Below are 14,074 nucleotides of genomic sequence, written 5' to 3'. Positions count from 1 at the left end.
CAATGCTTGACTCAGGGAGGAGGACGCCCCTGCCATGCATAGTCCCATGGGATGTTGGCTATCAACAACAAGGCAACTCCTATGACTAATTGGGAATGGGACGCAAGCGTAGGATTGATCACCCTGTCGCTGGCCGCCTTTGGGGAGGGTGTATAGTGTGAAAGGCCGAAACACCCTAGGAACCAAAGGTACACTACTGACGATGCGCTCCCCAAATTTCACCACGTTCACTGTTTATTAACTCTTGGAAGTGCTTGCACAACGGATAGTAACATCTCATCCTGTGTTCTTGGAATCAGTGACAGCCACAGAACATAACTATGTGGAGTTTAAACAAATATTAGGACTTTGACTGTGGGATGTCACCGTTACAGTCAGCACATTGTGTGCATTGAACATAATACTGCACTGTACAGCCTGACAAGATAATTAATTGTCATAAAATAGCTGTTCTCTTGTGCGGGACAAGAATCATCCCTCTCTGTAGCATAGATGGCGCTGGCATTGTAGTCACACGTCTCCTGTCTACGCCCTCTATCGTTTACGGGATCTGTAGTTTAACAATCGAAAAATTGCATTCCAATTTGTCTTTCTGCGACCTTTGTAGAACTACCACTCCCTCAATGCTTTGCTGTGGCTTCCACGGAATTTGAGTCTTAGTTGACGACGCATCCCCAACCGAGCTGGAGTAAGCGGTTTTCAGGTAGGTGCTAGAAAAACAAGAAACTACGTTAATATATTTATTTATTTAATATTGAATCTGCTAACAACTATATACCTGTATCAACTCATCAGCTGACCTTTCTGTGACAATTCGCTAACAAACCATCATCAAAGATTTGTATAACTATCTGTCCCATCACTGTAACGTTGCTAGCCGTTAGCTAATAGGTGTAGCTATCTAGCTAACATTACTGTAGTCAGGCATTTTATTTCACGTGGGGTCAATTTTTTTCCGAAAAACATAACTAACTTTCTTCTGTTTTACAAAGTGGTTAAGGGTAGGCTTATCTTTTAAACGGGGGTTATCATATACAGTCATTGGTTTATCACGAGTTTACTAGAAAATGATCGGTACCTCCAAGCATACCCAGATCTCATTTATTGCATGTCAATTTTGTCATTATCTTGATATAATTTAGTTGTTGATTAGATGTGAATCATACTGCAAGTTCCCATAAAAATATTGTTACTTTCTCTTTGAATGTTTGAGATGTAAAGTATGCCAATTATTTGTGTTATGTTGCAGGAAAGGACACAGGATTTCATGATGACAGGTTTGTATCTAAATATTTTGCAATTGATGTCTTTAAGTAAACAATTAAATTATGTTCCTAATGAACCATAACATGTACCTGCAACAAGTAATGCATGCGCATGAGATCATAAGTGACACCATTTTTTAAAATTAAATTAGCCATGACATACTCTTAGTTCAATTATTGATTGTAGACATAAGGATCAACTAATAACACTGAACACTTTCACTATTGTGCATTACCATTTTGTCATGTTCCTAAGAGTCCTAAAATGTCACCGTATTCAATTTTTTGTTGTGAAATTTCTGTACTGACATCCTGTTCTCCCACATGTAATAATCTGTTTCCTGTTTTCAGAGCGGGTCAACAACTTTCCCCCACTGCCTCAGTTCCTGAGAATCAAGCCCTGCTTTTATCAGAATGTGGAGGAGGAGATCCCAGCCCCGCACCGACAGCTGGTACGCCGGGTCTACAACCTCTGGATGTGTGAGTTACACCAAAGACATTTGAGTTACATAGTCCTACTGTGGGAACTGGGCAGTAACTTCATTCCAAGCTGAGAGAATGGCCGGGTTTGAGAGTATCGAACCCGAAATGTACACTACATGGCCTAAAGTATGTGGATACCTGCTCTTCGAACATCTCATTCCAAAATCATGGGCATTAATATGGAGTTGGTCCCCCTTTTGCTGCTATAACAGCCTCCACTCTTCTGGGAAGGCTTACCACTAGATGTTGGAAAATTGCTGCAGAGACTTGCTTCGATTCAGCCACAAGGCAATAGGGAGGTCAGGCACTGATATTGGGCGATTAGGCCTGGCTCGCAGTCGGCTTTCCAATTCATCCGAAAGTTGTTAGATGGGGTTGAGGTCAGGGCTCTGTGCAGGTTTTTCACACCACTCACATAAAAACTTTTCTGTATGGACCTCACTTGTGCACAGCGGCATTGTCATGCTGAAACAGGAAAGGGCCTTCCCCAAACTGTTGCCACAAAATTGAAAGCACAGAATTGTCTAGAATGTCATTGTATGCTGTAGCATTAATGTTTCGAACCCAAACCATGAAAAACTGCCCCAGACCATTATTCCTGACCACCAAACTTTACAGTTGGCACTTTGCATTGGGGCAGGTAGCGTTCTCTTGGCGTCCGCCAAACCCAGATTCATCTGTCGGACTGCCAGATGGTGAAGTGTGATTCATCACTCCAGAGAACGTGTTTACACTCCTCCAATGGCGACGAGCTAAACACTAATCCAGCCGATGCTTGGCATTGCGCATGGTGATCTTAGGCTTGTGTGCGGCTGCTTGGCCATGGAAATCCATTTCATGAAGCTCCCACTAAACAGTTATAGTACTACATTGTGACTGACTGATCTACAAATAATAATGAGTCGTTATTTATGACAACGGGTGATTTATAGATCTTCAGTCAGTCGGCAGTTGCCAGCATTCAGTTTGATGCTCTCGAGCGAGGCCAATTTTACATTTTTCTTCCTGTCTCTCTCATTCTGTAGTGTATTCAGTCACACTGTGTGTGAATGTGGTGTCATGCATAGCTTGGTGGGCAGGAGGGGGAAGTGGAGCCAATTTTGGCCTTTCCCTTCTCTGGCTTCTCCTCTTCAGTCCGTGCAGCTACACCTGCTGGTTTAGACCTCTCTACAAGGCTTTCCGGTAAGGTCCATTCAACAAACATTAAGCCGAACATCCATAATTTCGCACTCCAAATACCTTTTCTTAACTGACTCCATATCTCCCTTTCTCTTTCCTAGGGCTGACAGTTCTTTCAACTTCATGGCCTTCTTCTTCATCTTCTTTCTGCAGTGTGTTCTCGCTCTCATTCAGACTGTGGGCTTCTCTGGTTGGGGTGCTTGGTGAGTAGAAATATTTAATCAGTCTGGAAGGCACTGTTTATGACTGGCTGCTATCTGAATGGCTTGTCAATTATTTCACCTCAAGAATATAGACAATCTTCACAGCTTAGCAATAAAGATCCTGTAGATTATCAATCACCTTCATTTTACTCACTGCATTGTGTCATGCTATGATTGGTGAAAAACTCAAGTTTGTAATTCATGCCATTAACAAATACTAACCCCACTGCTCCACCACGGAGGAACCTCTAAAGTGGTTGGATCGCGACAGTGCAGTTTTTCAGAAACAACGTGGGTTCTGCTGTAGTCATGCTATTCTCGGCTCTGCTCTTCACTCTAGTGACTGTGTTAATGGGACTGATTCTCATCAGGGTGAGTCCAACAAACACACCTGAAAAATGCACAAGCACATGGAAACACACACACAAATAAGAAAAATACTCAGCCATTTTGACAATACACTCATTGTAGGCAGATAAAGAGAATAAACTAGCATGACTGGTTAGTTTGTCTGCTCTGTTCCCATCAGGTTCACAGGCTGTACCGTGGTGGAGGGGGCAGCTTTGAGCGTGCACAGGAAGAGTGGACCACTGGACTCTGGAAGAGCGCTCCCGTGAGAGAGGCCGGCTTCAATGCTGTCACTGAAACTGGCCCAAGCCTTCCCCAATACCCTGCTGATGTGCCAAGCTACCCCGACAATGGCCTCTGGTGATACCCTAAGTGGACTCTAGATGGAGACATAGCACTTTCTCCATGGCAGGCCGGCAGGCAGGGTGGATGAACACTTGTCCAGCACACAATAATAGTACAATCTCACTTTTAACAATATGAAATGCAGAGCTGGAATTTTAAGAGAATCAGCTGATTTTATTCAGCAGTACTTTAAGATTGATAGAGGCCACTATTATACTGTTTATCTTTGAGGGAAAAGCATATCATCCTTATTGTTGAAAAGATTTGATGGATATTCAAAATATGATCCATTCCATTGCACCTGTTTACATTTAGTATGTTCCACAATATGACTCTGATCCTTCAAGTAAAAAGGTATCTTCTAAAATGGTTTATGTACAGTAGCAACAATGAGACTAAGAAAATTGCTACGTCAAAGGCGTGTGCCTTATCTTTAAAATATGAGACAAAAGAAGCAAGGTGATTCCAAAGTTGTCTTTGGATTCATTTTGGCAGCCATATTCAGTGATCAATTCTTGCCAATTCAAGTTATGACTGTACTCCATGAAATCAACTTCGCTTTGATGCTACTGGAAATGAATGAAGGTTCTCCTCTTGCAGCTGGAGATATGGGAGTTTATATAGTGCACGGTTTTAATTTATTTATCACTGAACCAAGTGTTTCTGGTTTATACCTTCTTGATCTGCTTTTGCCTTGTTTCTGAAAACTAAACCCGCCTTAATCGTACTTGCATGTAGAAAATGTTTTGCCTGACTGTCGCCTTAAGTACTGCTACATGTTTCAGTGTAACTGAGCCAATGAGACATTTGCCACTGTATTGCTTGAAGACTTCTCCAAGGAATACTGTATCCTTCTCATTCAAGCAGAGCCTTTTTCTCCCCCTCACTCATCCCGTGTGGTGCACTGAGTTATTTTTTTCTTGTTTGCTTTTGGTGGTCAGTGCCCTGTTGTGGCAGCGCTCTTAATGCTGCATCACAACTCGTCCCAGACTGGAGCCTTGTTTACAATAGGTCTGGGAGAGCGGCAGCCATTGAGTATACAACTGATAATTATTTCATATTCAAGTGTCCCTCGCCAGGGTAAACTGCCATGAGGTTTATGCAGATTTTGTTTTTTGCTTGTCTAATGCTTGTCATACTGAGAATATGTTCTTAAATGCATCAAATGTGTTGCTGCAGTGACAAACGTAAAAAATATATATATATTTCAGACCTGAATGTGGTGTTATTCAGCTTTTTCATCGACAATTATCATGTTTTAGTGTATCCTTTCCAATAATATACAGTACAAAAGTCCATGCCCATACATGACAATGGCTGGCTGGGCCAACACAGCCCACCATATTTGTCCATCATTGTATAATAGAAAAAAATGTTCCAGTGAAATAAGTGACATTACATCAGTTGCTAGAGTATCCAACACTTAAATATACCCCTTGGGCAGGTAAACCCCTTGAGATTATTGTTACATGGAGATGACAGCAGAATTCCCACCGGTCAGATTAACTAAATAATGTGTTAGAATCTAATGAGAAATGAAAACAACTTCAACTTCTTGACTGGTGAAGTAATGATGCAATGACCAAAATGAAAGCTGTGGTTTTGACAATATGAACTGTTGATTGAGTTACGATAATGATAGCTGCCTTTAACTCAAAACATTGATCTCTAAATTACTTATTTTACATGAAATGTGAAGCAACACAGTGTAATGACAAAGTGCTGCTGGTGAAAAAGAGAAAACATGTTGCTATAATTCAGTTGGTTCTGAGAGACATTTTAAACAAGACCTAAGTCAAGAGAGTTTTCAATTATTTGTATTTGGTCCATGGCTGTTTTGATCTACTTAAAAGGTTTGGAGTAATCATTACTGGTCCGTAGAATGAAATGCTTAGAATATTTGTAGATCTTAACTATGTACAACACATTACTATTATGGTCTTATTTACTTTAGATATCACATCCTGGTTATGATGTAATTACATTAATACAAATAAATATTTGCAATATACATGACAATACAAAATAATGTACAATGTATTCGCCTTATGCAATGACTAAACAAAATAAATTCAATCTAGGGAGATGTAGTGGTGGGAAAATGTTAAGGACAATTCCAAAACAAGTTCAGTGTACAGAGCTTGTCATTGTACTAGTGTCTTAAATCAGCTGCCTGGTGAGAGAGCGGTGAACACTGATGGTCAGATCTCTGACTCATCATCAATGTACCCCAAACCATCCACAGTGGAAATATTGCTTCCAGGAGAGAAGTGGTGTTCCCCATTCCCTTTGAAGGCTATGATAGCATTTTGATTTTTGTTAGCACTGTGACTGAGTGTAGGTCCCAGCAGCTTGAACTCTGAAGTTATATTGTTTTGAATTTGCATGTAGTCATCCGACGGCCTTTTCACCTGCCCAGCGCTTGAGTTCTCTGAGAATCTGTTTCTAAAGCATCCTTTATACAGACTCCAGGCTACTAGACCAACCAGCATCAGAGAGAGGAGCGCCACCACCACCTGCAGGCCTACCACCCTGCCGTCTTCACACTGTGACTCAGGGGGGGGAAGGGGATCCAAAGCCTTTGGCCTCTCTGTTACCTCCAGGAGCTCTGGTAATGAGCTATGGGGGGACTCTGTCATCGTCTCACTCTCCTCCTCTAGGTTAGTGTGGGGCAACAGTTGATAGACTGCCATAGTCCTGGTGTACGGTCGGCTGTTCACCTGCTCAACAGACTCACAGGTGTACTGGCCGATGTTGGCGGCAGAGGCATTGAGGATGAGGATACCCCCATTGTAGATGTAGTACTTGGTATCAGACAGCAGCAGTTGCCCTGAGAAGAGCCACTGTACCTGTGCCAGGTTGGAGTCAGGCTGGCACGGCAGCTTGATGTTGTTGCCAGGAACTAAGGTGTAGTTCTCTGGCTTCATCTTTACTGCAAAACACACACAAACAAAGTAAGTAGTAACTACAGTTGGACTGTACTCTGTCATTTGTTGATAGTGTGCTGGGCCCTGAACAATTAAATATTGAAATCCATTTACCTGATTTCGGACATTGTGAGATGTCACCATCTTTTAGACTTTGAATCATGTTCCTGAAAAAGAAAGACTATAAATATGGTATACTGAAATTCTAAATCACATTACTAGAAAGGTATGTGTGTGTTGGATCGTACGTGGGGACTGAGGCAAAGGGTGAGCTGGCCACAGCAGAGCAGAGGCCAGTGGAGAGGTCCCAGCCACAGTAAGGGTCTCTGGCTAAGACACAGTCCAGACAAGACTCATAACGGCCACATTCACTCAGAGGCATCTGCACAGCTCCATACTCAGAGCCTGCATACAGCTGACCCTGGGGAAACAAGAACACAAACCAATACCACATGAGTGTCAGCAGCTCAATGAGCCTACTTCACCCATGGTTAGTAACAGCAATGACCAGGTGCCATTCTCCTTGAATGCTCTATTGTAAGTGCTAAGGAAATAAATATTAAATGAGTAACCATCTGTCTGCAGAAATGCCAGGAGACAAACTGACATTGATCTAGTTAAATCCTTATGTTGACATATGAACGACCATATGGATATCAATAAAAAGTTATGTTTTGTAAAATGGTGCTGCACCTTGATTGGGAGCTTAAACCAGAGGGGCCGATAAGTACTTGGTAACAAATTTGTTTAAAAGAGCTATTTAAAATCAAGTTTTAATTGATTGACTGGGTGATTGTTACCGTGCTGGAGAGACGCAGGGTCCTGATAGCCTCTGGGGTCTGGTACAGTTGTATCTCTTCAATGATGAACATCTCTCCAGCATAGTTCACTGCCTTCTGCACATAGCCGTTCTCTGTGGGGAGAGAAGGACGCCCATGTTATTGTCAGATCTAGTCAAGTCAAATGCACCGAAGACGACAGGTGTAGACTTTACAGCAGTGGTGGACCGTCAGGGCCAGCAAGGCCTTCTCTGCTGGCCTAAACATCATCAGAATATAATTTTTTTTTTAAATATATTTTCCCACAAATATGTATTAAATTATTCCCCAGAGTAAGAGTTACAATCTTCATTTCATAGCGTTCCTCTTGGTTGCACTGCTTCCAGCCCCAGGTTGAGATTTGGAGGGCTGGTCTTTATGTTAGATCTTTTATCAATCATATTCAGCCATCATGTGTGTTGCCAGGGGTCTAAAATCTGCCCTCAGGCCTTCAGAATCAACAGTGCGGGCGCTTGTAGCTTAAAGTGAATGGAAATTAAAATTTAGTGTCAACCAATCAGCTTTGGAGTTGGCTATTGTACGCCTGCTGGCTGGCTCCAGTGTTACACAGGAGCCAGCTAGCAGGCGTAGTGCGTGCACATCTTTTGATTGGATTACCAATATTGAGAGGCAGGTCCTATATGGGCAGGTCTCAGAACTAGGAAACTGAAATTGATCAACGAATTAATTTGCATACTACTAAGCTGTTTTTTCAACCCACAATGGCGGAAGGAGAAGATATCAATTTGGTCGAGGATATAATTATAAGGCCATTCTCAAGACAAACTTTTCAAGAAAAGTTAGACATTGTCAGGAGAGGTAGACGCCGACGCTACAAAGCCTGTCACAGGCGGGAAAGGGGTTAGTTCGCCACTTTCAACTATGAATGACTCACAAGCTCCGAGAAGCACTGTAAACTGTACTGCTGGGAATGCCTATTATTTGCAAGTGATCGATTTGGTGTTTGAAGCCACACTGGCTTTGCAAACCTGAGTTGTCTAACCAAGGCAGCAACGAGACAACAAAGTACGGCTGGGCACTTACAAGCAATGGTGCTTTTGAAAACTTTTGGGGACCCCCGAGTGGATCTACAGCTCAACGAACAAGCGCGCAGGGCAACGAAGCTGCACAATGAAAAGGTATTGTACACTTCCCCTGCAATTATCTGAATGAAAATGTCAATTTCAAGGTGATGCAACGCCTGGTTATACTGCGTTTCTGTCTAAATGTATAGTGTCTAGAGCCATGGCATCATAATGATGGTAATAAGAGGTGGATTAATTCGGGTGGGACTGTGTAGGACTTCACTGAAGGCCCAGGCCCCAGAACCACGGCACGCTACTGCCTTACAGTGAAACACTTACTTACAAGCCCTTCACCAACAATGAGGTTTAAGTAAAACATAAGAAATAAAAGTCACAAATAATTAAAGAGCAGCAGTAAAACAACAATAGCGAGGCTATATACAGGGGGTACCGGTACAGAGTCAATGTGCGGGGGCACCGGTTAGTCGAGGTAATATGAACATGTAGGTAGAGTTAGTGACTATGCATAGAAAATAAACAGAATAGCAGCAGGGTTAAAAAGTGGAGGGGGGGGGCAATGCAAATAGTCTGGGTAGCCATTTGATTAGCTGTTCAGGCGGGAGTCAGAAGAACAAGTCTGTTTTGGGGATGTGTGTGTCCTGTTCAATACCTGTGCCGATGAACATGACTGCGTATCTCTCCCCATCCAGAGCTAGCACGCTGTCCACCACCAGGCGTGTGAACAAGTCTCCCCTTTTGACCAGCAGCGGACGGCCGGTCAGCGGGTGCACGGCATCGTCCATGAGGGGCCGGTCCCTGATGAACTGCAGGGTCTTATCTGGCAGGTCCAGGGAGCGCTCCATCCCAAGGGTCCGTGCTGCGTTGTTAATGCACTGAAAAAAATAGATTTATGAGTGGTAATAATACATTTATTACTGAGTTAGTAGCTGAACTGAAAAAAAGTAGATACTTTCCTTTTGTGGCCGTAAACAATTTAGATCTTCACAATGATATTAAAATGGGACATACGGCTCCAGGTCTTGGGGTGGGCACCTCTCCACTGTACATGACCCACTTCACATGGGAAGTCTCCACAGTCACTGGCGTCTTAAACTTCCCCTTATCAAACACGTCTCCGATGGCCGACACACTGTACGCACACACTGCAGACATGTCGGACGAGCTCCTAGTGCAGACAGAAAAACATATTTGATGTTTTCAAACCTGAAGTATATCATGGTTAGGGCCCTATGTTTTTCCTGAACATGTGGGAAATACCCTAGGCTCTAGTTAGAGTTGGCCCGCCTGGGGTTTTTCCTGGTCAGGAAAACCTCCTGGCCCTATGATTATGGTAAACATGTGCTTAAAGCAACCGAGTCAGAATATCACGCAGATTAGAAACAGTCCACTTCCCACTGAAACAATGTTGTCAACTCTAAAACCACTGATTCTACAGACTACTCACGACTGGGGAGTGAACACTGCGTAGAAAACACTTTTGCGCCAGTCATCGTTTTTGAGCAGGAAGACATCCTGTACAATATATGGCAGGCTGGGCTCTGGCAGAGAGCAGTCCAGGCGAGCCTTCAGGAATGACGTCCACTTCCTCTGGAGTGTCCGCTGCCCACCCATATCCCCCTACATAGTGTGAGAGACAACATTGGTTCTAGTCAAACAAGTGAATACTTCTGGAGAGAGGACACATGCACACATTATACCCCTGCACTGTTTAAACAGGGTACACATACCGTCCTTTATATTTAAAAACCCATCTATGAGACAATGAAACTTCTTGCAGCTGAAAGTACATTTGGAGCAAGTTGCTACCTTGCAGACACGAGCAACTCTTGACACGGTGAGCTTGTTGTAGAAGTCATACTCCATGGCGTTCTCGCTGAAGAACAGGTAGACCTTATCATCATCCCCCTCCGGGTTGTTATAGCTCTCGGGGACAAGGTCCATGTATACAAAGTTGGGCTCTGAAATCATAAACCATAATGAGCACTTATTACGCTACCTGTCAGGACCTGTTTAACAGCAGCAGTTGACGTTCAGTTTCATAATTCAAAACACGGGGACCTATAGGATCTAGGCTATTACTCAAGGCAAAGATGTAAAATGCTATGGATACATTTAGCCATTTTAACTTCATATTCAAGTGTTAGTAGATATATATACTATTCACGTGAGCACCATAAGGCATGGTGTATAGTAGTATACAAGTTTATAACACAAGTATGAACAGAGAGGGAGAGGTGACCGTTGAGCCAGGAGCTCTTGAACTCAGTGCGAAGTGCAGAGGAGGAGCTGCGGAGAACCACAGGCTCAGAGCCCAGGAAGTTGATGGAGGTAGCAGAGTAGAGGTCATTCCCTGGCAGACCAGAGACATGACAAGAATCACAACAGAGGAAAATTGATATTCTAGCAAAGTAAATAATATTGTAAATATTAGTCAAACAAAACTAATTTTGAAAATTATATGTGCAATCTCTTTCATTGTGCCACTGGTAACTCAAGCTACTAGCAACACATTCAGCCAAAAATTTTTTTTTTTTTAACTGTTCAATTCACAAAGACCCAACCCCCTCACTTTACAAACAAGTCCCATGGCAGCACTTATAGCACAACCCCACTTTGCAGTTGATGAACTTTGAACTTCACTGGGTGCACTGTTCTGTCCTTGTGTGAGAGCAGATAACTAGAGACAGACAGACAGTCACAGTACATACCGACCATGATGGAGGAGTATTTCTGGAAGGGATCAAAGGGGCATTTCCCTTTTCCCTCCTCCTGTGCTTCTTCTAGTCTCAGCTGTCCTTCAGAGTACGTCTGTCAGAGTCACAAACAAAGCAACTATTTAGATGTATTCATTCACAGCTGTTTCAGTGAGAGAGAGGTAGGAATATACTTCATACTAAACTCCAAAGGGCAAAATGAGTTACACTCAGCCACTAACAGTAGAGATAAAGAGTGCAGGTGTCTGTAGTATGCATACATTTCACACTCACAGTAAATATTCAGTGTGACAACTGCCTGACTTCAGCAGTCACATGATAGTTTCAAACAACAGAGCTATTCTTACACCGAGATGTCCGAGCTGTCCTGTTCAGGCCAAGCTATACCTATGCAATAAGGCACAAAGTGTTGTGGTATATGGCACGGCTAAAGGCTGGTCTTACACACAACGCAGAGTGCCTGGATACAGCCCTTAGCCATGGTATATTGGCCATATACCACAAACCACCAAGGTGCCTTATTGCTATTATAAACTGGTTACCAACGTAATTAGGGCAGTAAAAATACATGTTGTCATACCCATGATATACAGTCTGATATACCACGGCTGTCAGCCAATTAGCACTCAGGGCTGGAACCACCCAGTTTATAATTAAGCAATAAGCCCCAAGGGGGTGTGGTATATTGCCAATATTTAGATTTTATTTAACTAGGCAAGTCAGTTAAGAACAAATTCTTATTTACCAGGGAACAGTGAGTTAACATCCTTGTTCAGGGGCAGAATGACAGATTTTTACCTTGCCAGCTTGGGGATTCGATCTAGCAACCTTTCGTTACTGGCACAACACTAACCACTAGACTAACGGCCACCCCACACTATACAACACTAAGGGCTGTTCTTAAGCATGACGCAACGCCGTGGTGTATATTGGTCATATACCACAAACCCCCAAGGTTCCTTATTGCTATTATAAACTGGTTACCAACGTAATTAGAGCAGTAAAAATAAATGTCTTACCCGTGGTATACAATCTGATATAAACTGGGTGGTTCTAGCCCTGAATGCAGATTGGCTGACATCTGTGGTATATCAGAACGTATACCATGTGTATGACAAAACATTTATTTTTACTGCTCTAATTACTTTTGTAACCAGTTTATAATAGCAATAAGGCACATCTGGGGTTTGTGGTATATGGCCAATATACCATGGCAAATGGCTGTGTCCTAGCACTCCACGTTGCATCGTGTATAGGAACAGCAATTAGCTGTGAAATAATGGCCATATACCACAAACCCCCCAGGTGCCTTACTGCTTAAATATACCCATGCTGTCAGCCAATCAGCATACAGGGTTCGAACCACCCAGTTTATAATTACCATGTAATCACAGGTGGGGCTGAAAGCATTTGTCCCGCACACATACATTGTGCCGTCATCCACTTTATGCAGGATCCGGATGTAGTTACGGCATTCGATCTGCAACAGGACAGGGATGAGAAATGTCAAGGTTGGTATAGTAATGTACAGATTTCAATGTATGCACAGTTGAAGTCAGAAGTTTACATAAACAAGTTTTAATGACTCCAACTAAGTGTTTCAACCACTCCACAGATTTCTTGTTAACTATAGTTTTGGCAAGTTGGTTAGGACATCTACTTTGTGCATGACGAAAGTAATTTTTCCAACAATCGTTTACAGACAGATTATTGCACTTATAATTCACTGTATCACAATTCCAATGGGTCAGAAGTTTACATACACTAAGTTGGCTGACTTTAAACAGCATGGAACATTCCAGAAAATTATGTCATGGTTTTAGAAGCTTCTGATAGGCTAATTGACATCATTTGAGTCAATTGGAGGTGTACCTGTGGATGTATTTCAAGGCCTACCTTCAAACCCAGTGCCTCTTTGCTTGACATCATGGGAAAATCAAAAGAAATGACCCAAGACCAAAGAAATGGTAGACCTCCACAAGTCTGGTTCATCCTTGGGAGCAATTTCACCTGAAGGTACCACGTTCATCTCTACAAACAATAGTACGCCAGTACATTGCTCAAAAAAATAAAGGGAACACTAAAATAACACATCCTAGATCTGAATGAATGAAATATTCTTATTAAAATACTTTTTTCTTTACATAGTTGAATGTGCTGACAACAAAATCACACAAAAATGATCAATGGAAATCAAATTTATCAACCCATGGAGGTCTGGATTTGGAGTCACACTCAAAATTAAAGTGGAAAACCACACTACAGGCTGATCCAACTTTGATGTAATGTCATTAAAACAAGTCAAAATGAGGCTCAGTAGTGTGTGTGGCCTCCACGTGCCTGTATGACCTCCCTACAACACCTGGGCATGCTCCTGATGAGGTGGCGGATGGTCTCCTGAGGGATCTCTTCAAAGACCTGGACTAAAGCATCCGCCAACTCCTGGACAGTCTGTGGTGCAACGTGGCGTTGGTGGATGGAGCAAGACATGATGTCCCAGATGTGCTCAATTGGATTCAGGTCTGGGGAACGGGCGGGCCAGTCAATAGCATCAATGCCTTCCTCTTGCAGGAACTGCTGACACACTCCAGCCACATGAGGTCTAGCATTGTCTTGCATTAGGAGGAACCCAGGGCCAACCGCACCAGCATATGGTCTCACAAGGGGTCTGAGGATCTCATCTCGGTACCTAATAGCAGTCAGGCTACCTCTGGCAGGCACATGGAGGGCTGTGCGGCCCCCCAAA

General features: G+C 42.9%; 2 protein-coding genes across 5 annotated transcripts in view; one reads left to right on the top strand and one right to left on the bottom strand.

The window, feature by feature from the left end:
* Positions 1–534: 534 nt before the first annotated feature.
* On the top strand, positions 535–5,041 carry LOC135556489 (secretory carrier-associated membrane protein 4-like). Of its 2 annotated transcripts, none has more exons than XM_064989732.1 (7): positions 535–703; positions 1,250–1,277; positions 1,617–1,745; positions 2,774–2,930; positions 3,081–3,130; positions 3,471–3,502; positions 3,660–5,041. In XM_064989732.1, exons 2-7 carry the CDS (start codon positions 1,268–1,270, stop codon positions 3,840–3,842), a joined length of 561 nt encoding a protein of 186 aa, XP_064845804.1. In that variant the 5' UTR covers positions 535–703; positions 1,250–1,267; the 3' UTR covers positions 3,843–5,041. The 2 variants fall into 2 exon arrangements, with proteins under 2 accessions (XP_064845804.1, XP_064845803.1); XM_064989731.1 differs by having other exon boundaries at positions 589–703; positions 3,029–3,130; positions 3,385–3,502.
* Positions 5,029–14,074, bottom strand: part of si:ch211-129c21.1 (uncharacterized protein LOC563087 homolog) — a 31,497-nt gene continuing 22,451 nt past the window's right edge. For all 3 annotated transcript variants that reach the window (XM_064989727.1, XM_064989728.1, XM_064989726.1), the window contains exons 5-15: positions 12,710–12,808; positions 11,323–11,422; positions 10,854–10,964; positions 10,421–10,572; positions 10,059–10,231; positions 9,623–9,779; positions 9,264–9,486; positions 7,551–7,663; positions 6,999–7,171; positions 6,865–6,917; positions 5,029–6,755 (exon numbers count right to left, since the gene is read on the bottom strand). In XM_064989727.1, coding sequence (XP_064845799.1) covers positions 6,025–6,755; positions 6,865–6,917; positions 6,999–7,171; positions 7,551–7,663; positions 9,264–9,486; positions 9,623–9,779; positions 10,059–10,231; positions 10,421–10,572; positions 10,854–10,964; positions 11,323–11,422; positions 12,710–12,808 — 2,085 coding nt within the window. In that variant the 3' untranslated portion in view covers positions 5,029–6,024. The remainder of the gene's footprint in view (positions 6,756–6,864; positions 6,918–6,998; positions 7,172–7,550; positions 7,664–9,263; positions 9,487–9,622; positions 9,780–10,058; positions 10,232–10,420; positions 10,573–10,853; positions 10,965–11,322; positions 11,423–12,709; positions 12,809–14,074) is intronic.

This window comes from Oncorhynchus masou, chromosome 15, assembly GCF_036934945.1.
Source record: "Oncorhynchus masou masou isolate Uvic2021 chromosome 15, UVic_Omas_1.1, whole genome shotgun sequence".
NCBI lineage: Eukaryota > Metazoa > Chordata > Actinopteri > Salmoniformes > Salmonidae > Oncorhynchus > Oncorhynchus masou.
This window is presented reverse-complemented; position numbering and strand designations above follow the sequence as displayed.